Source organism: Argiope bruennichi, chromosome 7, assembly GCF_947563725.1.
Source record: "Argiope bruennichi chromosome 7, qqArgBrue1.1, whole genome shotgun sequence".
Lineage (NCBI taxonomy): Eukaryota > Metazoa > Arthropoda > Arachnida > Araneae > Araneidae > Argiope > Argiope bruennichi.
In genome coordinates, this window is record NC_079157.1 from 29,277,988 (window position 1) to 29,305,221 (window position 27,234).

The 27,234-nt window shown below is 28.8% G+C and overlaps 1 protein-coding gene across 1 annotated transcript; it reads left to right on the forward strand.

Moving 5' to 3' along the window:
* LOC129976581 (zinc finger protein 28-like) lies at positions 1-27,234 on the forward strand. Its single transcript, XM_056090221.1, has 4 exons — positions 1-131; positions 10,377-10,487; positions 16,934-16,990; positions 23,485-27,234. Exon 4 carries the CDS (start codon positions 24,017-24,019, stop codon positions 25,262-25,264), a length of 1,248 nt encoding a protein of 415 aa, XP_055946196.1. The 5' UTR covers positions 1-131; positions 10,377-10,487; positions 16,934-16,990; positions 23,485-24,016; the 3' UTR covers positions 25,265-27,234.

Here is a 27,234-nt window from a genome sequence, read left to right on the forward strand (position 1 = left end):
TGGACTCGTTTTAGAGTGTTGACGAATTTAAAGGATTTCAGGCTCCGATGGATGTCTGTTAATATCGCTTGTCATGTATTTTATTTATTTAGGATGATGATGGCATGTAGCGCTTGAATATTGAAATAATTGTAAGTTTTAATTGATGAATCACTCTTTTTTTTTTTTCTGAAAGGGAACATTTTTTTTATATCAGAATAATACTTTACTTACTATTACGATGCTCTATTGAAAATCTAATATTTGTTTTGTCAGTTAATAAAAAACGCGGGAAGTGTAGCTCCTATTTTAATAAGAGTTATTAATTTTTGTGTTTTTGAAATTATGTATAAATGTAGAAGTAGAAATTTTTTCATGGATCCCTGGCTCTTTAACTAGAGGGGGGGGGTGCACAATTGAAGACTAAATTATTTACATATAAGAGAAATGCATTTTTTTCTCAACTTATTCCTTATATTCTTAAAAATTAAGAATGAAGATTTTTTTCTCTCATATTAATGCTTCAGTAAGCACTTGTGTATTGACTGTACACCTGAAATCAATTTTTAAAGATATCATGTTTACTGCAAATAATTAGTGTTTCTAAAACAGTCAACAGAATTTTAGGATAATTTATTGACTATGTGTGCTAGTATAATATGGTTATTTAAAGTTCACAAATGTTGTTATTATACATGGTAAACCTCGCATTATTTCATTGAATGAAAATATTTCATTGAATTCGGAAATTTCTAAAATAAAAAATTTCTATGCAGCCTTTATTTGCGACATTGAAAATCAAGTCATAAAAGCATGATGATATTTCTTTGATTAATAAGCAAAATCAAATATATCACAAAAACATAAATGAGTCATGCCAGTAGTATTTAATAAAACTAGATTTCCTTGCCTCTGTTTTTAGAGTGTGAGGGAAAAAAAAACTTTTGAATATAACACCAGATGTGATATAAATAAGTTCAGAAAAGTTTATTTTTAAGAAACAAACATTGAATTTGCTCAGAAAAAAAAAAGTGATGAGTGTTTTGAAAAAGTTAATAGATAGTTTAGAATGTTAGTTATTATATAAACAAAACAGAATGAGAAGCACTATGAATAATTTTTTTTTAATTAAAAGTAATAAACAATGAAAACTTAAAGATGATGAAATTGCAGATATAAAATAATAAATTACAGTGGACTCCCGATTATCCGCGCCTGCCGCACTAAGTTTTTTTTCTTGCTTCCAAGCAAAGTGAAAATGCTTCCAAAGCAAGAAGCAAACACAAATGACTGATTTCTTCAAAAAGGCATAGTTTTACAGTTATGCTTTTGTAATTACATAATACATTGCAGTATTAAAACAGTACAGATGTATTAATTTTTCTGTGTATCCTTGACGCATCTCGTAAGTACAATGCACTCTTCTGTTTTCATTAACAAAATGCATTTTTGGTTAGTTTTGAGTGATATGTTAAAATATTAAGCGTTAGTTAAACATTTCCTGTTGTTTATTTTACGTTTTATTGTACATAAAACGATTTTTCAAAGTTGGAATGACTGTTTTCTCTTTTGCTATACCCGTTTTTAGCTTTTTTCGGATTATCCGCGATTTTTGTTGTCCGCGGCGGCCGCGCCACCCAATTCTGCGGATAATCTGGAGTGTACTGTATTTTTTAATCAATATTTCGACTATTTCTTAAGATTAGATTGAGTTTATTTCTTTATAAAATAAAATCACATAACAATGGCAAAGTAAACTTAATCAGTTTTTTAGTTTTAATAAGTTTGGTCGTTTTCTTAAATACATTCTTCAGCATCAAACATGTTATTTATTTCTTAGTATTGCTTGCAAGAAGCTTGTAATTTTTCAAAATTTTAGAAAGGAGTGACTTTGAAATGTTCAACTTCACTGCACTGTTGTGTTGACTGATTTTAAGTAAACTTTCAAACTTATTAAGAAATTCAACTTTATCTTTCTCTCTTTTTCAGTTTGTCTCAGATCAGTTGAGATATTTTTAAAAAAAAATCTATTTTGTGATTGTAATTCAATCACAGGGAGCAGTGCATAGTTTTCAACAGATTTCTGTGAAACATAATATAATTGTCTCTTTAAACATTACATAACAGTAGAGATGTTATTTAGTCCAGAATAAATAATGTCTTTATATTTAACTACTGATAAGCACTAGACAATGATTTTTTAAAGAGGTAATGATGGTGAGATCATCATTATGATAAATAATGATGATATTATTTATCATGTTGATCAACATGAATCTAATTTAAATTACAATAATTGCACATTACTTAGTTAAATTATAAAATAGTTAGTTGATTTCCCCCCCCCCCCCCCCCTCCTTTTCTTGTGTGACAGCTATTATGTGAACTATTGTGTTTCATACTGAATTGTAAAATTTTATCAGGATAAAAGCATAATATTGTTAATATACAAAGAATCAATTTAAATAAGTTTTCAGTCAAAACTGTACAATAATTATATAGAAGGATAGAATAACAAATAAAATAATATTAATATATATTTCAGCATTCCTGAATTCGAATCCTGAAATAAAAGTTACCTAATGCTTGTGATCATACAAAACAAAAAAGGAAAATGTAATAATTCCAAGCTATTAAATAACTTATTACCTTTTCTTTATTTAAGAGTAGTGTTCTTGATTAAAGCTTTTCTTAGATATAATGATCTTTTTCAAATAAGGTGATTTAAAGACTTGATAAAGTAAGGTTTGACTTAAATTTCAAGATTAAAAAAAAAAACATTGTATTAAATCATATTAAAAAATATTTGTAAAAAGTATAAATGGTGTGGAAGTTATCTCTGTGCAACAGCATTTTCAAAAAGTATTATTATAATCACTGAAATATTGCTTTAGTTCTAATTAATAAAAATTTTAACATAAGTTTCAAAAAATCATTCCTGGATGCACATATCCATTTTCAAAAATATTTTTTTTTCCTAGTATATTAGTATTAACTTGCAAATTTAACTTGTATTGCACAAACAATGGGCAAATTTTCACCTTTAGTTTTTGTAAAGGTAATTGCAAAATGGATATTAAATATTGACAGTTCTTTTATTTAAAAAATATCATAAGGGCATATTATAAAAATTTTCATATAATTGTTCTGAAATTTTGATAAGCTATTTCAGGAATTTGTTGAAAAATTGTTATTTTAACCACTTAAAAAAAACTAATATAAAAATTTGAAATAGTTATTCATGTGAAAGTTTTGATGAAGCAGGGGAAAAAATACGAAATAAATATGTATTTCATTGCTCTCATCAGTGGTAGAATACACTTGCTAGGGGCCCCTAGCTCTGATGTTCTTTGGATTTCTTCTAAAATAACATGCATTTAAGTTTTCAATCATTATATTTTAAAATATAATTTCAAATACTTTTACATATTTTAACTATATTTTTATTAATAATAATTGCTGTTATAAATGCTATATTATTTTTTATATTTAGTTATATATCTGATTGGATAATTAAGATGTATCAATTGGCAGCTAAATAATATTAATTCAAAAACGTTTGATATGTAAACATTTAGCTTTGATTCCTATTTACATGCCTTCAACATAAAGTTTTTGGTGATAAAATATGTAAATCATAATTTAAAAAAAAAGAAGGAACACTATTTTGATATTTATACTGGGGTCTATTTATATATGTATACCTCTTTATACATGGCACATATTTTAAGATAAGAAACATATTGTGGGGGAAAAAATTATTAATTCACTTAAGATTTATAGATGAAGCTTGAAAAGCATTTGAATACTTTTTCAAATAATTTGGTACAATGCTGTGCATTTTTGTTCTGGTATTACCTGTTTATATTAATATTATTTCATTTCTTATTATGAATACTTCTATTTTTTGGAATTATGATGCAAAATTCCTAGCATATAATCATTGTCCAGTGTTTAAAATAAAAATAATAATGTCACTCATGTATTACTTTATTGGAAGTTGAAATCATTTTTTTTCTTACCATAAGTTTATTTTTTCTTGAACTTTTTGAAGATGAAATGAATTAAAGATGATTTTTTTTTCCCTTTATTAAATACATTGTTGAATAAATTTTGTCTCATTTGAGTATATGTTTTATATGAGATATATACTATGATTTTTTTTAAAAATACAAGAGTTCATATAAAGAGATTTATTTAATTATAAAACAGATGAAATGCAGTAAATAAGATCAGATCTAAGCAAATACAAATATAGTTTTAAAATAATAGGATAAGTATTACATCAAAAGCAAAATTTCAAAAATATAACTAAGTGTTGAATTATTTATCTTAAGTATAATTTAAAAATTGGCTTTCCGTCTTTGTAAGTAAAAATAGCTTTCATGAACTTTACAGAAAACAACATTGGATAAATTTATAATACATATAAGAAAACATTAATATATTATCATTTTAATAAAGCAATGAAAAATTTTACTACTATACTAGTGGTTAAATAAAGGAATACCTAAAATTTATTCTAGTAAAGCTCCTGCTTTTTAAAAAAGGAAGGTAAAATTTATTCAGGTAAAGATCTTGCTTTTTTGAAAAAGAAAGGTAAAATTTATTCAGGTAAAGTCCTTGCTTTTTTTAAAAATTAAATTCAAATTTTTAAATGAAAAAAAATGTTTAAGTATTGTTTAAAGAAAAGGAGTAGCATTTTTAAATCATTCTTGCATCTGTGAGCAGATTACCTACTAAATAGTTACTCTTGAAAACTAATTACAAAATAAAAATCCATATATGTGTATATCAATGGTACTAAAAACCTCCTACTCTTTTTTGTTTTATCCAAGAAAGAAATAACATTTTCTAACATTTATATTGCAATATTTTGCTAGAAATATTTAATAAGCTAATTCTATAATTTTAAGCAAAATTATATGAAAAATCTAATGGGAATAGAACCAGGAATCAAATTGTCTCTTTTTACATAACATTGGATGGAAACATAGATTCAGATTTACTATACCTTGTATTCCCTCTTCCACAATTTGAAGTTAATTTGAGAAATATCCATTTTAAGATGACCTAGAGATATCAAATAACACAGAGATGGCTCATAACTATTTAGATCTAAGATAGCATAGCAAGACATATGTCCTTTCTCAGAAACAGCAGGATATTAGTTTGATTAGGAGGAGGAATCGAGATGCCTATTACCATGCATTAATTCTTTAGTTTAACATCCTTAATGTTAGGTGTTCACAACATTTTTGGTTAATATATTTAGTAAAGGTACTAAAAAAAACTACATACAAATCTTTTTCTGTATCATAGTTTGAATTTTTCTGCCTGCTTTTACATAATCTTTTTATTGAAATTAAAAAATATTTTAATCATCATTGTTAACTTAAGCAGTTGTCTATAATGAAGAATTTAAATATTGTTGTCTAATCATTGAATGAAATTTTCATTTGTTATAATATGTTATTAAAATGTGCTTCACAATTTTTATATGTTAAAACAAGGGAGGGTTTTATTATGCAATGTATTTAAAAGAAAGAAAGATATTTTTCTTTAAACATTGTTGATTAAATTTAATAAATTTTTATTCTTCTTTTTTATATGCATTTGGAGTTATATCATGAATTATTTTAATCGTTGAATGAAAAATTTTTTAATGCTCTCATATTATAGACAAATACAATTAATTTACAATTGATTTTTTTTTTCAATTTTAAAATGCATGTTTTAGAAATATATTTCATTTTAGATTTAATTTTTTTCCATACTTTGTATGCATTTTCTGTAAATTTTACTTGGTTCATCATTCAAAAAAAACAAAACAATTTATTAACTTAAAATGGTCAAAAGAGCAATTTGAGAAGCACTGAAAAATGTGAATTCATTCATTTTAGAATGAGTATTACTGATAAAATCTATCAAGGCTTTGTACGTTGTTGTAGCAGATGTGGAAAGTAATTAATCATACTTAGATGTGTATAAATATGTTTTAAAATTAAACTGATGCTAATTTAGTAAAAAAAAAAAAAACTTTGATGTAAAATGCAAATCTTTGCTGAGGGATCATCTTTACATATTTTATTTTTTCAATTAGATATATAATTTTTCTATTTTAAATTTTAATCTTGCTGTTTAAAGATAATTAAGAAAAATTACACCATTTTTCCCTCCCCCCCCCAAAAAAAAAGAGTTTTTATATAAGAAAATGAATTTAAAATCATCTAACAAACTATAAATGCAGAACTATATCAAACTCATCTGTATACTTACTGTTTTTGCTTGATTAAAAAAGTTTAGAAATATTATTTCAAAATGAAAAGAATTAAAAAAATAGTTCAGGCTATCATTCTGTATAAATGAATTTATTTAAATAAATTGAAAGAATATTTTTCAGCTATTTCATGAATAATTGCTGTGGTTATTTATTATTTATTGGATACCAGTTCCTGGACGGGATTAATACTTGCTAAATTTTCAATTAAATATTTTGTGTAACTTACTTTTTCAGCGATACTCTTAGTACTTTTTTCAGTGATATATTTTTAAATTTCTAATTTTAATAGTCATATAATATAACTCATACTGTTATAGAAGCTTTATGCTGTTTTATTCTTTGTTCTATGTATATCTCTAATTTTCTCTAATCTCAGGTTCTGAAAATGTGAACTTTAAATTGAAGTGTAAGTGAATAACTTCAATTAAAATAAAACTTTTTTTTTTGTTGAAACCAAAAATTTTGTTAAAAAATATATCTGCAGAAAACAGAATTGTTTAACATTGAAATTTTATATGTATTCAATATATTATGTGAGTCGGTAAAAATTTCTTAGTTTCACCATAAAACTCAGTTTTTAGTTTTGATTTCAAACAGATTTCAACGATGTAAATAATGATATTTTCATCTGTTTCAAATAATAAAGATATTTTTGAAATAATTATAAAATCTCAATTTTATATAGTCTTTTGCTCTTAAGAAATTATATTCAGTGAAATATTCTTGACACTCCAACTTTTAAATATGAATGAAACATTTCTACTAGTTGCGACCAAAGCAGACTGAGTTATGAATATCGCTAAAAAAAAGTGATAGGTCAATCAATAATTTTTTTATGTTAGGCTCTTGGAAAAGCTCCGGATACTCATTGACGTATCTTCTGTAAGATGGTCAGTTGTATAGTCTAAAATAGTGTGTGTGTGTGTGTGTGTGTGTGTGTGTGTGTGTGTGTGTGTGTGTGTGTGTGTGTGTGTGTGTGTGTGTGTGTGTGTGTGTGTGTGTGTGTGTGTGTGTGTGTGTGTGTGTGTGTGTGTGTGTGTGTGTGTGTGTGTGTGTGTGTGTGTGTGTGTGTGTGTGTGTTTTAAGTGATATTCAAATACTCACAACTTACTCAGTTTTACTCGCATTAGAATGGGCGTTTCCGATTTTTTGTAATGTTAGTTTTTCAAGAATATTTTACTAAATGCGACTCATGGGACGGAGGGTCTATAAAAATATAAAATACGTAATTCTTTTGAACATTTATTGACTGAAACTACACAAAATAGTGTTCTTCTCTTAATGTAGACGAATTTAATTATTAGATGCGTACGTCATAACTCTGTATAGAAATTATATGTGAGGGCTCAATTAGAAAATAGATGTCGAGTGTGTGTGTTTGCCTTAAATATCATAGAATGATCTAAATAATAATATAGATATTATAAAATTTCGCTGAAATCATTTCTTGCAATCATTTTTCTAGTAAAATATCATGTTTCATGTTTATTCTACTTACAGGCACGTGTTAAAAATTTCACTTTTCTAAATTAGCTTGCAGTAAGAGTTAACTTGATCTTTTAATTTGAGCTTTTATCAACTTGATGGCAACACGTCGATAGAAATTAATTGTTCCCTTTTCCACATTACATATTCGTCCACATTTTATTTTATTTTATTATAAAATAAATTGTTAGAAAAATAATTAAAATATTTTAAAAATTGAAACTTAACTTATATATTAAAACATTGGTATCACTGCAAAGGTAATTTTTTTTAATTTTAAGATGATTTAAAAAAATATATGTTGTAATATTTTTGGAAATATTGCGGGAAAACGCCAAAATTTCACTTAATTTTCAATTACTTAACGTTCTAATTAAAAATTTAAAAAAATCGTTCCGAGGTACATATTTCCACACTCATGTGTAGTATATGTGTGAAAAATGATCTGGCCTTTAGAGTGCGAACACAAACACACACATATTTTCTTACTATTTGTCTTTGGCGACCAGTCGGGGATATTAGTTATCTATAATTTCTGTTAAATCGATTAAATATTATTTCATATCCATGATACTAATAAATTGACTGACATCAAAGATATGTTACTTTAATTGTCTCACATATGCTCCGTTCATTGTATACATGAAACTTTCTAATGGAGACCAGTCATGTGACGCCATGGGCTATTAAAAATGTAACTGTGTGTTTCAATAAATATTGCAGTATTGTAAATTCACTTTTCTATACGTTTCGTAAACTGCGCAGGTGTTAAAAGAAAATATTTCTTCTTTTCCAACAATGAAATGAAATCACGTGGTCAGATAGTTGATGAAACAATGAAAACAGTTTTAATTTTAGAGCAATTATCTATTATCAGTCTATCTGTCTACCTATTTTATCTGTTATTAAAAATTAGGTTAAAAAAAAAATTCTAAAATTATTTTAACAAAAAAAATCCCACGATTATAAAAAAAAATTAGTATCGTTAAAAACAATTTTTTAATTTTGAAAAAATTGCGCAAATTTCATATTTGTACCATAATTTTTTCGGATGTTATTCGAAAAAATACCTTAATTCAACTTCATTTTAATTAATTAAAAATTAATTTAAAATTTCGAAGGATAAAAACTGTTTGGTGAAATTGCACCTTTCCACCTATCAAGTTATATCTGTTGTAAATATGGTAGGTCTGGGTCAAACTGTCTGAGTTGTTGAGTGCCAACACACACACGCACAAACACACTCATCTACATTATTAATATAGATAGAGAACATTTCTAAAATATCTTTTACTTTCTTCAATATTATTCCGAGAATAAATCTGAATTCAAGTAATATTTCAGCTAGTATCTACATGTATTAGAACCCTGTAATTTTTTTCAACATTTCAGCAATTGAAATAATTAAGTAGAGTAGTTCCTATAGTAAACTTCCGGATAAATTATTTACATAATAGTTTATTTTTAAAATATGATAAAACGGCAAATGTGATATAGGGACAAAAAAAAATTATATATACCTGTCGTTTTCTTTCACACAAGATGAGGGTGTAAATAAAAACACTTACTCAAACACTCTTGGGCAACAATTACTACGCCATCTTTTCCCTATGTGTTTAGATATCTGATGTTTGATGGGTTAATGGGTTCCTAATTGGGAAATATAAGATAACTTATTAACACAGATTGCATATTCCAATTGTTTGAAGAAAAAGAAAAATACTTCCTGTTTTCTTTAAGTCCTTGTAGAAGAATGTTTTGAATTTTCAAGGCTCACGATAGAAATGTCTGCTAATTTTCGATTTCTAAGCAGAAAAATAAATTAAATGATTTAACGCAGTGCATAACAAATTCCTCGAGAAGACGAAAAGAGGAAAATGATTATTAATCTTAACGTTTAGTGAAAATTATTTTGCATGTTTTATGATTTTTCAGAATTGTTAAAAATGATTATTCTCATTGTTAAAAAGAAAACGATTCTTTAAATAATAAATTTTTGTAGCAGTTGCATTACTCTTATCTTCTCTTTTGGATACTAGATGGCGATACCTGATTAGGCCATCCCATATGTCATCCCATAGTGCATTGCGATTGTAATTAGAATGAGATGTGACGCTGAACTGTGAAGCCGCGCGCGTGAATGTCTTGTCTTTGTGTTTGTGCTTGTTTAGTGTGTAAATGTGATTATTAAAAGAAATGTTCCTAAAAACATTCGTCCTGTTGCTTCCTGCATGGGTCATAATAATCTACATACCACCACATTTTTATTAATGCTTATAGTAATTTAGTAGCAACGAAAATTTTGTTTCAGTTTTGAAATTAAATTTTAAAATTCTTTTATATCTAATATAAATACATTATTCGCCGCTTGTAGTGATCATCGATGTAAAGCCCGATTGGTTACATTGATCGAAACAGATTTTGCATTTATAAATGATTACAAAAAAATCGACCGGTTTTAGTGATCAACAATTCGCTTGTAGTGATTTAGTTCCGATGATTGGACGGGAAAGTGTAAACCTGGCAATAAGGTCAAAGGCAAAAAAAAAAAAAAGAAAAAAAAAAGCATATATATTTGTTTCAATCATTACTTTATTTAATCTACTCTTTATCTCTCTACCCTCTGCAGTGTTCCACCTTCTTCCATTCAGTCAGCTGATTGAGTTGACCCAAGAAATATCAGCTACGATGAAAAAATATCATCCAAAAGTTTTATCCTAACAACAGCAGGAAGCTGCAGGTATGTTGAAAGTTTCCTATTTCCTAATTAATTGCTGAAGGAGTGATTCTGTAGCTGTATACCGGAAGAATGAAAAATTGACGTGGAAACGAAAGCAATGTCGGAATGATGGAAATGTGAAATTTACGTTTGTAAGTGAGAGAAAAGGGCACATATATGAGTGGTGGACCATTGTTAAATCAGAAGATTTAAAGACCATTCCAGTAGCATGGTGAATCTTTTGATGAACATTGTTCATAAGAACGATTTACCCAGTTAATTCTTGATAACAAAAGATATATCTAAGTCCCGATAATATTTTAAAGGAAAATTTAAAAAATTGAATATGTATGAATTTTTCCAATTCCGCACATAGTTCGGAGTGTGGCATTGGGCATCTTTTTTTTTTTAGCTGTTAATTAGCTGAAAAATCAAACAATCAAAATTGTATTTTTTTTCCCATGATAAGTTACGAACATATTATGAGACAAACACTTTATACCATCTTAATTTAAAAAAATAATAATAATAAGTCTTCTTAATATGCAGATTTTGTATCATTCTAATAAATTAAAAAAAAAAAAATATTTGGAAATTCTAATTTTTTTTTCATTGTTCTCATGAGTTTTTCTTTCCTTATTGGACATTACAATTTAGATAGTTTATCTCTACTAATAATAAAGATGAATATTTGAGTGTCTTGGTGCTCTTCAGAATAACCATTTAACCTAGACTTAGTAAATTTGGCACAGATGTACATACATTGGCGAGTGGATATGTGCACCTCGGAGAGATATTTTTGAGTTTTTAATTAATTAGCTAAATTCTAGTTTTTTTTTCCCTGTTATAATTCCAGAAAATATTGTTACACAAAACTAATTTGTATACCCTTTTTAAATTTTCTTTTTAATGGCTCTAATTTGATTCTACATTTTATATATATATATATATATATATATATATATATATATATATATATATATATATATATATATATATATATATATATATATATATATATATATATATACAGTGGTGGCCAAAAGTGTGGACATTTTTTGAAAGTTTCATGTTTTTCAACTTTGCGTGCTTGTAGAATATATTAATTTTCACTTAAATACAAATGTTTATATATCAAATTGAAGGTAATTTATTGTAGAATTTAATAACAAAAACAGTATTATAATATCTGTATTACAAAAAAAGTTACGCTCATTTTAGTAGAACAAACAAACACAAATCGTTTTGAATAATGACGTGTTTTGCAATAAAAGCGTACTAGCCAATCACAAACACTGTTCTGAGGACCCCATCAAATGTCTGTAACTATAGCTTAGGTTATTTGGTATGTAAAATAGTTATTGTTGTGGAAATATTTTGCGGAATGATGCATACAAGTACAATTAAATAGAGTATTGCTGTTTTTGAATATTTTAAGTCCTTTTTTCTAATTAAACTAATTTTAAACAATGTCACCAACAAGAAGAACTGATTGGACATCTACAAAAAGAAGCCGAATTGTCATATTGAGAGAAATTGTCCTCTCTTATGCTGAAATTGCAAGACAAGTTGGTGGTTCAGTGACTTGTTCTGGTGTACGAAAGTTCTGTTTACGTTATGAAAAAACGAAATCAGTGGAAAATAAGGCCAAATCAGGCCGAAAAAAGTGCACAAGTGCTACTGCCGATAGAAAAAATTAAATGGCTATGCCTTCAAGATAGAAAAATTTCATCAGATGCCATTAGATGTTAAATGAATGCAGCGGGTATTGCAGTAAGTTCAAGAACAATAAGAAGAAGGTTATCAGGATTTAGACTACAAGCTAGAATTCCAAGGAAAAAACCATATTTAAATCAAAAGCAACGCGAAAAACGAGTTAAGTGAAAAGAACACATTAAATGGTCAGAAAATCAATGAAAGCAAGTAATCTGGAGCGATGAGACTAAAATATCGCTCTTTGGTAGTGATGGTAGAAAATATGTGAGACGTAGACTAGGTGAAGGACTTCATCCTGATTGCATTGAAGCAACTATAAAAACTACAACAAATGCCATGATTTGGGCATGTATTTCAGCAGATAGTGTGGTCCGAATTCAAGTGATTGATGGCATCCTGAATGCCAAAAAATACATCGAAACTGTCCTGGAACCAAAATTGATACTTTCCATCAGGGATTTCTTCCCCAACAAATCACCATTTATTTTTCAGCAGAATTCAGCTCCATGCCACACAGCAAAAGTATGCAAAGCATGGTTTCAAAATAAAGGCATAGATGTATTACCATGGCCAGGAGACAGTCCTAATCTCAATCCAATTGAAAATTTACGGCAACGTTTGAAAATTCTTGTACGAAAAAAACGTCCCTCCAATAAAAGACAACTTATTGAATCTATAATTGATTCTTGACACCATGTGATTACGAAAGATGAACTCCAAACACTCGTTCACTCGATGAAAAGACGCTGTGAAGCTGTCTTAAAAAATAAGGGTTATCCTACTAAGTATTAATTGTGTAAGTATCACTTTAAAAAAATGCAAATCTAAGATAGATCTTACTAAAATGAGCGTAACTTTTTTTTGTAATAGAGATATTGTAATACTGTTTTTGTTATTAAATTTTACATTAAATTACCTTCAATTTGATATATAAACATTTGTATTTAAGTGAAAATTAATATATTCTACAAGCACGCAAAGTTGAAAAACATGAAACTTTCAAAAAATGTCCACACTTTTGGCCACCACTGTATATATATTGCATAATTTCAACAATATATTTCATTATTGTCCACATTGTTTTATTAAATACTAGCCGCCTTTGGCGACCAGCCGATTTGCCAATCTCAATGCTCGTTAAAATTTTAATAATTAAATATTTCATCTAATTCTTACTTTAATAGCTTCTTCGTTAAAATATTTCAAAACTTCAAATTTTGAGTCATATAATTCACTCATAATATTATAAAGGCCTTCAGCCATAACGTAATATGTATCTCTCGAATTTTCTATTAGCTCCCGTAGAATTTATGCTTTAAACTAAAGTGGAAATGATTAAACTGCAATTAATGTAATAATATTTTTTTACTGAAACGAAGCATTTTTTTAAAATATGAATACTGAAAACAGAGTCGTTGAGTATTTAAACCTTATGGGCACTAAAGAATATTTTTCTTAATTTATATAATATCTCAAGAACTTTTCAACAAAATTTTCTCAGATTCATCATGAACAGATCGATTAATTACCAATGTTTAGTTTTAAATGCATCAAACACTAAAAAAATAAACAGAATCGTTTGAAATAATCTGTCGAAAACATATTAAGCCTTCAAGACCAAGTCCGTATCCGTTGAAAATACTTGTCAAAAATCAGAACACAATGTGCATGCGTGAATTTTCTACTCCAGTTGGGGTAACGCTATGCAGATTAGAAATTTTTAATTTATTCTGTTTTATTTTAATTCGAAAGTACTTCAGAATGAATCTGAAAGATCGATTAATTAACAATGTTTAATTTTAAATGCATCAAATATTAAGAAAATAAACAGAATCCTTTGAAATAATCTGCTGAAAATTTCTTAAGCCTCTTTAGCGTAGGAAAAAAGAGAGAGAGAAAAAAACTGAAGCTTTACTCATTTGGCGATGGGGAAATGAAAAGATTTTTTTGGCGGGAATGTTAGTTTTTAATTAATAATTAAAATTCTAATTAAAAATTCAGAAAAAGGGACCCCATTTGCACATTCCCGACCTCCAAGGTATGCATGTGCCAAATTTTTTAGCTGTAGGTCGAACAGTCGGGCCTGTAGAGCGCCAACACACACACATACATGAACACACACACACACATTAAGCTTTATATAAATATAGATTTAATCTCGATTTTCATGTTTTAAGTAAAGTTTTTGGTATTAGCCATCTTTGGCGATCATTCTGATTATTGACTTTTTATACTATTAAATGATTTATGGAATGCATTAATAAAAAAAAAACTCATTTAATTTAATTTGATGCGAGTGAAAAACATAAATTCTAGTGAGTCAGCTTACTGCAAATTAAAAACAGAGTTACCGCGCCACCTGAAAAACACAGGAAATTTCCAAATCATCTAAAAAACGAGAAAATGCGGGGAAATTTTAAAATGTTCATAAAAATCGGGGAATAACAGGGAATTTTTTGATTTTTATTTATGTTTTTGCCATCTAAAAAAATGCCAATCTCTTAAAGTTTGCAAGAATAAAAAATCGTAGTCAAAGCTTCCAAAACGAAACAATACCATTCGCGATTTTATAATGTGGAAACTCATCCCTTCTCTATTCTCCCCCCTCTTTCTCTGTATAGATAAGTTTAATTTCGATTTGCGAGAGACAGCTGTTCTTTTCCCATGAGATTCCCAAATTGCAGCTAATAAGCATGCGCGTGACTTCTGTAATTGCGTGAAAGAATAGAATACATTTCTCTGGCGGGAAGATTCAATCTGCGGAAGCAGCACATTGGTGTTTAGTCTACCATACTTGAATTTATTCAATCGTTTGTTTATTATTTGAGAAACTGTGAGCTCATTCAAAGCAGATTAGAGATTTTTTAAAAAAACAACGAGCTGCTCAAAATCCGCATTTTAATACGAATTGGGGGGGAGGATCAATCCTGATTTTTCTGAATGCTTTTGAGGAGTTTCACAAAATCCATGTTTTGTGTATTGTCCACCTTGTAAGAAGATAATAAGCCTAAGTAATATGGGAAAACAGGCACTCACCAGTTATGCCAAAAGAAGAAAACATACAAGTCTGCCTGTCAGTTCAAGAGAATCATAATTGATGTTTTACTTAGTATCTAACTGAATACAGGAAAATATGACACGTTAAATCCGGAAACATGACATTTAATATCTGAAAATAAACCGATTTCGAACTTTTTAGTTCAAGAGCAATAATTTAAAGCCGAATATTTATGGGCATTAAAGCTTGTTGCGTCATATTCGTCTTTTAATATATTCAATGAACATATCTATATTTATTGTTTGTTGTTGTTGTTTGTTTCTTATGGCACTTGCCACTGACAAGCCCACTGTTACGAAGACAGCGATTTAAGCCTGAGGGGGAACGTCTCTTATTTTTTATAGCAGCGCCAACTAGGGCCAAGAGTACGACTTTGCCACTCACGCATCACTCATTCGCTTGCACAACCCCTTTTTACAGGAGGGCACATTCACACATCTCATAGATAGAACAACAGAAGAACAACCATGCCCAAATCGGGACTCGAACCCGGGACGCCCAGATCACGGGGAAGACGCGCTACCCCTATGCCAGGACGCCGGCATCTATATTTATAATAAAGCTGAGTGTGTGCGTGTTTGGCGCTTTGCAGGCTAGACCGTTTGGCCTACAACTACCAAATTTGGCACATATTATAGGAGGTTAGAAATGTCCAACTCGGAAGGATTATCTTTGAACTTTTAATTAGTTAGAAATTTTTAAAAAATTCAGTGGTGTGTTTTTTTTTAATAATTTTCAAAATATTATCTCACAAACTTAATTTTTACATCAAATTAAAGCACAAAATGTTATTTTTTTATTATTAATTTCAAGGTTTTAAGTGATAAGTTAGGTTTTTTTTTCTAATGGATTTTTTTAAAAAATATTTTAACCATATTTTTCAACAATTTAATTTGCACAAATTAAAGATTTAAGCGGCACAAGCACGTTTCGCGTGCATGAGAAAAAAAAATGAGCTTTTATCAACAATTTGTCATAATATTGACAAAAGCTCAAATTTAAAAAAAATAATAAGTTAAATATTTTTGCAAAATTAAAAAAGTGAAATTTACAGCACTTATATAAAATAAAATAAATATAAAATATGATATTTTCTAAAAAAATAAATGCAAAAAAAAAGGTTCCTGTGATTTTTTTACCTGTCCTATGATGTCTACATTCTTCGTCTTAAAGAACTGGATGCTATTTCCCATTCAATTTCAAATTTATGTGTTAGTTTTTAGAAAAATACATATTAAAATAATTTCATTAGTATTATTATCTTACTTAAATGTATTATTATTTGAATTAATTTAAAATTATTTAATGGACTAAATTAGTTATTTAAAAATTATTTACTTAGTTATATACTTTTCAATAAAAGAGTTTTTAAGTAAAAATATCTTAGAATAAATTGAAATAACCAATATTTTATTTTTAAACAAAATAGTTAAAAGATGGCAAAACTTACACAATTTATAATTTTCCCATTGAGCAAGCTGGCCGATAAAGGTGGCTAGTTCTTAATAATTTTGTCTAAAGCCTTAAAAATTCAGTTATGCTTTGCTTCATTATTTTTATGTTAGTCTTTTTTCTTTTTTTCTTTTTGCATACATTTTTTTCAATTTTAATTATTATATTTTGCTCTAATATCTCAGTCATGCAGAAATTTTAAATAATGCATGTCATTGAAAATGTTTCTGCTTGTTTCCAGTGGCAGGTTGTGACAACTTGAGGCTACAAGTGCTGAGTTATTCTGAGGCCCTTCTAGGTAAATTATATTGATGATAAGAAAGTAATGTGAACTAAACTTATTTGCTCTTTTAAATTAATTAGCATATACTTGTTTTTTTTATGTGACATGTGTCAAATGAATAAAATTTCTTCCTGTCTTTGCATATTTTCTAAACGGGATAGACATTATAGGATCCAAGTATTGAAATTTTGATTTAATCAGTAATAAAAATTGAAAAATTATTCTTGACAAATGCAGAAGTTTTGTTTTTCTTTATTTATGTTTTCAAAGATGCAACTTATTTAATTAAAAAATTATATTGAGTTCATAAATCAACTTTTTTATGAACTGTAAGGAATTTTATTATAAATCAAGAACTACTAAAGGAAAATATTCCTGTTTATATTCCTTTCAGACTGGAATAAATAATGTCTACATTTCCAAATTTATGGGTTAGTTTTTTTAGAAAAATACATATTAAAATAATTTCATTAGTATTATTATCTTACTTAAATTTATTATTATTTAAGTTATTTTAAAATTATTTAATGGACTAAATCAGTTATTTAAAAACTGTTGACTGTTGATATATTTTTCAATAAAAGAGTTTTTAACTGAAAACAAGTTAGAACAAATCGAAATAATAAATATTTTATTTGAAACAAAATTGTAAAAAGATGCCAAAACTTTTTAGCACAATTTATGTTCTCTTTGCTTATAGGATTGTATATTTTAAAAATTAAAAACAGTATTATGTTATAAAATAATAAAACAAGTAATATTTTATATTTCTTATTATATTCAATACAATCTCATGCTGTGACTCTCCTCATTTTGTTGTTTACATATTCTGTTAAATTATCTTGGAAATCAATCCTTTCTAATACAGCTAATAATATGTTCAGTGGTTATGATAACCAGATAGGTCAGCCATTCTTGATTTGTCGAAAATCTATAACAGTTTTCCAGCAGCTTCAGTTTCATAAAATTTCATTTTTATAAGAATTCATTACTACTATTTTTCTCTTTCATTAGTTTCAAAAAGTTGTGGCATGAAGAATTTAAAATGTATAATTTCATTTCCAAATTCAGATTCAATATTCTATGAGTAGCCTCTAAGTTTTTGAGCCGCTTCCTTAAATCCAATATTGGTTCTCTTTGTAAACTTAACCAAATAATCCAAATATTGAATTAACTTTGCCATCAACTTACAAACCAACTACTAACCCTTCAAAAGGCCATGAAAGTTCTGGAAATAGCATATCCAAAGTAGGCAAAGATATTTTGATACTTACTCTTTCCTTTTCTCTAAGTATGCATTCCTTGAAATGCCCCTGCCTCCTTTCCCCTTTCTTTTCCTTATAAGTTAGTTTCATAGCTGTATCGGGAATCAATCGTTCCAGTTACCTTCATCTCATAATTATCAACCATTTCTAGTAATCTAAATACATTAGCCTCAGTTTTTGTCACTTTTCAATATATCATTTAACTTCTTATCAAAAACAAAAAAGAATATTTTTTACCTTTATATCGAGGTCTTTTAAAGAGCGATAAAGATTGAATCATGCAACAAAATTAAAAAAAAACTCTACACATTTTCTTAAAGATCCAAATTATAAAATTATTCAAATATACTATATATATGGAAAGAAAGAAAGATTTTATATAATATAGAAAAATTAAAATTAATTCGAATTTGATTAATCAGTTTACATAGTTGCACAAAACTCTAAAGCTATCAATTTAAAAAAAAAATTAAAATAGAATGTTTTACATTGATTACCTTTGTAATTATCAGAGAAAAATTAATAAAAAAACATCAACGTGTTATTTTGACTATACTTCTAATATCGGAAAATTTATATATTTATAAATATATCAAATGGCAAACATTTATATATTTTATTTTTATTAACTAAATTTTCTTAGAAATAGTTCTAAAAAAACCATGTTTTTATAAGTAAATAAATAATACAACAATACGTATTTTAATAAACTAATAAGAATTTTACTCACCTCCTTAAAGGCAGGTTTAGTTTTAATGGTACTATTGGAACATTTTTTTCATCGCATCGCAACTGCTTCCATTGAGGGGGAGAAGAAAAAAAAAAAAAAAAAAAAAACAGCAAGAGTGGTCTTCCCAAAACTATCTCGCATACTCTTTTATAAAGATGTTATTCTAGTGAACACCTTGCATGGCATTGTCGTAAAACAGTTACGAAATATTAACCTTCGGCGCGAATTTCATATTTTTACTGAATCTACCATGGGATCTTTGGCGAGTGTTTTTGGCAATTAATCCCTGCCATAGCAATCAAAAGCATCCGAAAATCGACTGGGTTTCAGATGTGTTCTTCCCAACCGATTGAAACAAAAATTCGACATCAAACAACACTTAAGTCACAAAATCACATATCCAATTTGATATATTTAAATCACTGCGTTTTTGAGTTACCACATTTACATGTTTCTGAAAATACAGACCGACAGACAGTCAATCGCTAATTGGGTTTCACTCAAAAATTGGTAGACCTCTATACTAAAGTTGTTAAATCTGTGTACCGAATTCCATCGATCTAGCATTTTTCATTTTGTAGTTATTATGCTAACTTATATTCGAACAGGTGGACAGACAGGCTTCCTCTGAACAGATTTTACTGAAAATTGATAGAAATATACAAATTTGGTTGTAAGACTGTGCGCCAAATTTTATCCGCCTAGCTTAAAGTGTTTTTGAGTTACCTTTATCACATATTTTCCAAAAATGTATTTTTCGAACTCTGGGAGGTCTAAAATGTGGAGATTCGACAAAATCTCGAGTTCGAATTTTTTACGTTTACTTACGTTTTATACTTCATATATGAGAAAGTAAAAAAATCGTCTTTGTTTTTATCCCTGTGGAAGCATTAGTAATAGGAAGAGTTAGTTAGTTAGATTAACGTCCTGTTTTAAGCAACACTATTTTAGGACGGACCTCGTAATTTGGAACCGCGATCAGATGACGAGAACGACACCTGAGCTGGCACCCCCTCTCCACACCACGCCACACCAGCAGAAGGACGTTTGGCCTTGACCATTAATTGCCATTGCGCCATCTATGGGTAGAATAGAGAACTAAAGTAAACAATTTAAAGAAATGACATATATATTGAATTCAAATTTTTCAGAAATTATTTTACTCCAATAAGGAAATTAAATAAATAGTTTTGAAAAAAAAATCAAATTTAAGAAGTAAGCTGAAATAGATAAATTAATTCAATCACACGTTACTTAAATTAGTCAAGTATTAATTACAATTAATAAATTTTATACTTAATATTAAGTAATAATTTTTAATTAATAATATGATTGAAATAACAGATATTTGGAACGCATATTTAAAAATAACAATAGCAAAATTATTTGTTATTCAAAAAATCGTGGATTATGCATCTCTACTACAAAGTATCCCCCCAGTGACGAAGGAAAGGAAATTCACTGGGAAGTGGATGCAATCGGTTTGGTTTGGTTATATTAACGTCCCGTTTGAAGCAACACTAGGGCTATTTTGGGACGGACCTCGTCATTTTGAAACGCGGTCAGATGACGAGGACGACACCTGAGCTGGCACCCCCCTCTCCACACCAGCGGGAGGACGTTTGGTCATGACGGATTTAACGTGCAACAGTCCCCCTTACACGACGGTTCTTCGGTGGAATCGGGTCTCGAACCTGAAACTTTACGGCTCACGAGCCGAGATCTTACCACCAGGCCACCGCTGCCCTAGTAGTAGGAAGATATTTGGCCAATGATAGGCTCCATCACCCTTCCAGCTGGTTCCATTATATAAAAAAGTGGCTCTGTGGCTAACTATCAATGCTTATGAACGTAATTACTAAGCGAAATACTCACGTTTTACTTAGGAAGATGAATGCTCAGTAAAGTCAGAACTATATATCTTTTCTAGCGTTATGCATACCAATAAATTTGGATACAGAATGATAAAAAAATTATATGTAGTTCTTTAAAAACATTTAACATTTTTTTTTTTTTTTTTTTGCGATTTTTATGAATCATTTAGTGTGATTTCAAGATAAAAAAAGGGGGGGGGGAATAACATAAAACATAAAAAAAAGGGGGACACAACATAAAAAAAGGGGGAATAAAAAGTTCCAAACAGGGTTTTCCCCCCTTTTAAGGAATTAATCGTTCGTGTTAAATTTTGTGTCAGTTCTTAAATTTGCCGAAACAATTTATGATTTGAATATTTTAATTATTAATATGTTATACATAACATGTATTGATTAATAACGCGTATTTATGTTTACGGGTAGAGACTTATACATCAAAATTTCTAGAATAAAGATATTTCCTTACTTAAATTTTTTTTTAATTTATACTTTATTAAATTTTGAAGAAAACTTAAATTTTTCTCAATTTTTTTTCCCCATCTGAATCTAGTTATTTGCAGAAAATTAAAAAAATAAAAAATGTATTATCTGATTGGAGAGAACGAAAGAAAGCAATCAAAAAGAGGGAGGAGGTAGATGAGTGGTTTTAAAATGTCAATAATTTGACTTTAATAAATGCTAGTACTTCCATAAATGGGTTCACTTTAATAAAAACTCCACCATTTAATTAATAATAATTTTTTTTTCTGTTGAATAATAAATAGCAAGTAATTTTTCTCGTAATATGTATTTTGATGAATACTGTTACATTAAATGTATTTTTTATGTTGGAAATAATTCTAAGAATCCATGGAATAAATTCTAAGAATAATAAGTCTCAAGGTTACTTGCTTGTGCTCTTTTAGAAACTTCATACTAGGAGAATACAAATTATATATTCCTGGCTTATTGTAAAGTTTAAAAAAAAAATCATACTGTCTTTTATTTAAAAATATTAAATTAATATGAAAGTAAATAGATAATGAACATTAAAATTATCATTCCATATTTTAACCATTATTTATTATATTTTGTAATAAATAGTGTTCATTTTTTAAAAAAATTATTATATGCAGAAAACTATCGAATGAATTCTCTTTAAATCATTCAAAAAATGGAAATTAATAAGTATTTATCGTAATTGCGAAAAATTGCATTTGTAATTTTTAAAAACTACATTTATTTGCCTCCGTGCTTCAAAAGATGCCGAAATCTGCATGCCTTAGAAAAATCAGCAAAAATAAAAAAAAAATGTCATTATCTTGTGGGAATAAAATGCCGTCAGGGAAATGTGGTCATACAGAAAGCTAAAATAGGCAGAAATTTCTACTAAACATTGTCACCCCTCTGGTTAAATCATGGGGGGGGGGGGGGGGGAATCAGTGCCACACCTTTTTCTCCGTGAAGGGAGAAGACATTTCGTGTAAAAGAAGCTTTTTTTTTTTTTTTTTGTTTTGTTTTGTTTATGACAGCCGAAAATTGTTGATTTGTGAGTCATTTAGAAATTCGTGTAAATCCCTAGAAAAATATTCTGAAATTTGAACGAAAATCGATTTGAATTAAATGCTTGTAAATTAAAATAAATAAATAAAATACATTTGCCTATTTGGTCGAGGAAAAAAAGAGCATTTGGATCATCATCTTGGTATGCCATATCTCCCTCAGTTAATATTCGAATCATATAATATCGAATCATATAATCATAATACGACTTATTTAAAACAAGTGGTTTTTTTTTATATATCGTTCCCCTCCCCAATATTTCATCATTTTTTATGTCTTAGAAATTTATCTAATATCACTTATTCTGAAATTATTTATTGATCTGTTTATGCATTTCTTTTTCATGCTTATCCCTCTCCCCAGGTTCCGTTTGATTCGTTTCATTTTCATTCGGCTTCAACCCCCCTCCCCCCCCCCCCCGCCACACACACACCACTTTTTTAGAGAAAGAGGGGGAAATTGTATGAACTAGTCTGAAATGCAAAAGAAATTGCCGCCAGCTCGGCTCCGCAATATAGAATTTGAGGACCTCTAAATGTCGAGTCACGAAACGACCGTCTATGTGGAAAACCGCCTCTGCTTGTTTCTTGCGTCGCGAAGCGTTTAATTGTAAAATATTTTAATTTCTAGAGGAGTTTATACCAAATGAAATTCATGCATCTAAGGAAACTGATCATGAGTGTTCTCTAGTTATCAAATTTAGCTCAAGTGTACTTCGTGTGAGAGCATTGTACGTCGTTGGTTTATTTAATAAAACTAAAATATGTTGTTTTTCGGTAATAATTTTAGAAACTATTGTACCTAATGTTTCTTATATCATCTTACATTTCAATAATATTTCTATAATGCCAATGGAATGTCACTTTCTTCTCACTCCTAATTTTAAAAATTAATTTCCGTATAATAAGCCATGTTGTATTTCTGCGAATATTACGTTTTTCTAATATTCTTTAAAATTAAATTATGAAGGTACAATTCATTTTCTTTTTTAACATTATGGATAGGTTACATTGTAAAAGATACTCTTATTGAAGTTTTTGTTAGTCTTCAAAGCTAAATTTCAAGACTGAAGAATGATGGAAAAAACTTTTTTTTCAGGTGTCTAGAAATAACGAAGTGAACAAGTGCATCGCTTCTGAAACGCTAACTGTATTAAAAATTGTCGTTTGAAGACGTTTTGCTCAAGGGACCGTGAAAAAAAGCAGTGAAGAAGATAAGACTGAAATTATATATGCTGTGTCATTTCCGTCCTTCCGTAATTTCCTTCCTTCAACTAAATGGTATAATTAAAATACTCTATTACTGCAATATACACAGAAGTATGCAATCACACTAAGGATTTTAAAGAACAATCTGTAGGTCCGAGTGAAATATAAGTCTTACATTTCTGGCCTATATAATTGGTCGTTTTGTCAGAAACAAAATTTCGAGACGCATACAAGATACAAACTACTTACTGGATTCTTATTAAAAGATTTTATTCGAAGCATTATGTAAAAAGCGTTTACTAACGCATATGAAATAAAATAAAAATCGAGTCGTTGTGATATCTGCTGCAAAAAGTTCCCCGATCAAAGAAATTTCAGGTGAAATTTATGCGCGCATAGTAAAGAGAAAAAGATTTTGTGAGATGTGTAGTGAAGCATTTGCAGCGCAGGAATATCTACTGAAGAATATGAAAGAACCATTTGTATGTGAGATGTGCGGAAAAGTGTTTTCAACTAAGTGGAGTTTAAAGAGCCATTTGTTAACGCATACAAAGGAGAAACCGTATGCCTGTCAGATGTGCAATAAAGCCTTCACTCGGAGCGGATATTTAAAGGAGCATATATTAACGCATACAAAAGATAAACCTTTTGTTTGCAATGTATGCAATAAAGAGTTTTATCGCCAAAAAAGTTTAAAGGCACATTTAGAGACGCATATGAATGAGAAACAATATGTTTGTGACGTGTGCAGTAAAGTGTTTTCTCAGAAAAGAAGCTTAATGAGGCATTTACTGACTCACACAAAGGAGAAACCGTATGCGTGCGAGGTATGCAATAAAGGATTTACTCGACCTGGAAGATTAAAGGAGCATTTACTTACACATACAAAAGAAAAGCCATATGAATGTAATATGTGCAGTAAGGCATATTCCCGGCAGGAATATTTAAAGACGCATTTACTGACGCATACGACAGATAAATCATATACCTGTGATATATGCAGAAAAGTGTTTTCGACTAAATATACTTTAAGAAGCCATTTGTTGACGCATACAAAGGAGAAACCATTTACATGCCAGATGTGTAGTAAAGCTTTTTCTCGAAGTGCCAGTTTAAAGGACCATATGTTGACACATACGAAAGAGAAATCTCATGTTTGTGACGTATGCAATAAAGCATTTTCTCTCTACAAAACTTTAAAAATACATTTAATGACACATATGAAAGAGGAACAATTTGTTTGTGACGTGTGCAGTGAAGTATTTTCCCGACAATCAAGTTTAAAAGAGCATGTATTGACGCATACGAAAAAGAAACCGTATGTCTGCGAGATATGCAATAAAGCGTATTCTCGGCCGCGCCGTTTAAAGACACATTTATCTAAGCATTCAGAAGAAAATCAGTATGCATGTCACATGTGTGATAAAACATGTGCCAATCTAAGCTCTTTAACGAGGCATTTACTTGCGCATACGAAAGAGAAACCGTACGTTTGTGACATGTGCAAGAAAGGGTTCTCTCAACCGGGAAATTTAACAATACATTTACGGACGCATACGAACGAGAAACCGTATGTATGCCATATGTGCAATAAAGCGTTTTCTCAGCAGGGAACTTTAAAAAGACATTTACTGACGCCACACGGAGATATCATCGGAGGTCTAAAATAAAACATTTCCGATTGCATTTCAATAGAAATGCTTAGTATTCCATCGTATGTAAATGATAAAAATATGGTTTCTATTCCGGATAGCATATTTTCTCTGCTAGAAAATTCAAAAATATCTGTTCTGACACATATAAATGGGAAACCATATACCTGCAAACTGTCTTACAGAGCATTTTCTCTTCGGTTAAATTTCAAGACGTATTTACTGATAAATAATTTCTTTTATCTACACTTGAGCATTTTGTGATCAAAGAAAATTTTAAAACTAAATTTATGAATGCATATTTTCTCTTTTCATTTACAGAATTTATTAATGACTCATTGCATAATTAATTATATGCAAATGCATCATGACTTTACGCCTTTAAGACGCTTAGTATAGTCATCTTTCAAGAATAAGAATACTTGTTCATTTTTGCAATCCTGAATTGATTTGGCGATTTTCAAATTCGACCAACATCTCCAAACTCTATTTTACTCAAGATGCCAAAATAATTGGTAACTTTGGTGTGGTTTTAAAAAAAAAATTTATTTATCGTGTGGGCCTTAAAAATAAATAATTACCTGAATAAAAGAAGAAAAAAATATTTATCGAACTCTGCAAGATAATGTGATACATCTTATTAATTCACACTAATTCGCATGCTTGTTACCGAATAAATAAGATATTTTTATGTGTAAGAAAAATAAAGAAATAATTACTGACATATAACAAAGAGAAAGAAATGTTTCTGCTAATTAAGTAATAGTGCATTTTCTACACAAGCAGAAGGACGCTTTTGTTTGTGCATGCTTATATTTAACTTGTTTTATGAAAGATTTCATGAGAAGCCTACGTAATCATTCATTGACAGATACGAAAGAGAAATTACACGAGTGTGACTTTTTTTAACTGAAACATTCTTTTTTTAAAGAAACATTTACTGACACAGGCAAAAGAAACAATGTATGCACCCTTTCGGATGTGATTCTTAAGCCAAGAGTTTTCTCTGGAGAATAATTTGACGCGACTGGTAGTCTGCGAATGGTGAAAATGTTTGTGATATGTGAATTTAAGACTGAGTGCTGACCAAAATTTGCACTCTATTTAAATCTAACTCATTCTTAAATTATATTTCAAGCTGGTGTTGTTGTTGTTGTTTTAATTTTTATTTGAAAAGCTTAAATGGATATTAAAAATTGATTTTTCGGTACTTTTGCATTAGCGGAACCGCAGATTAGCTATAAATCAATCAGAAAAATTTATCCAACAGTAATATTGTTTATAATTTAAAAAAAAATACATACAGCTACCATGTATATGTGCATTATCTCGTTTACGCCATTACTTATCACTAGGCTTCAACAGATTTTTGTCCGCTAATGGAAAAGTACAGAATTTTTATTTACTTACAACCAATTTTTAAATATTAAAATATTTGTATGAGTAAAAGAATGTATAGTTTGTTTCAGAATATTATAGATCTAGAAATCTTTTTTTAACTGCAAAATAAAAAAATAAACTTTTTTTAAAAAAATAGCTTATGAAGGAATATTATCATGTATACGTTGACATATTTACTAAACAAATATTAATAGTATAGTGTTTTTTATTGAAAGTGTTCTTACCCTTTACTGCATAAAGCAGTGTTTTTGATTCAAGCATAAATTTCGTGTGAAGACCGTATACCAAATTTCAACCGTCTAGCTGAAAGCATTTTTGAGTTATCGTTGTCTCAGAGAGACATTTCTCAAAATTGTGTTCTTCGAACTCAGGATGGTCTAAAACGTGGTGATTCATCAAAATCTCGATTTCGAATTCCCCCCCCCCTTTTTTTTTTTGACGATTACTATACTTTCTCTATACTATGTATGCAAGAAAGTAAAAATTGCCACTTATAAATCGACTTCATTTGTCTTCTAACTTTATGTTTAGAAAGTAAACTTGATATGTATATATATATATATTAGAAATTGTTCATTGTTTCAAAA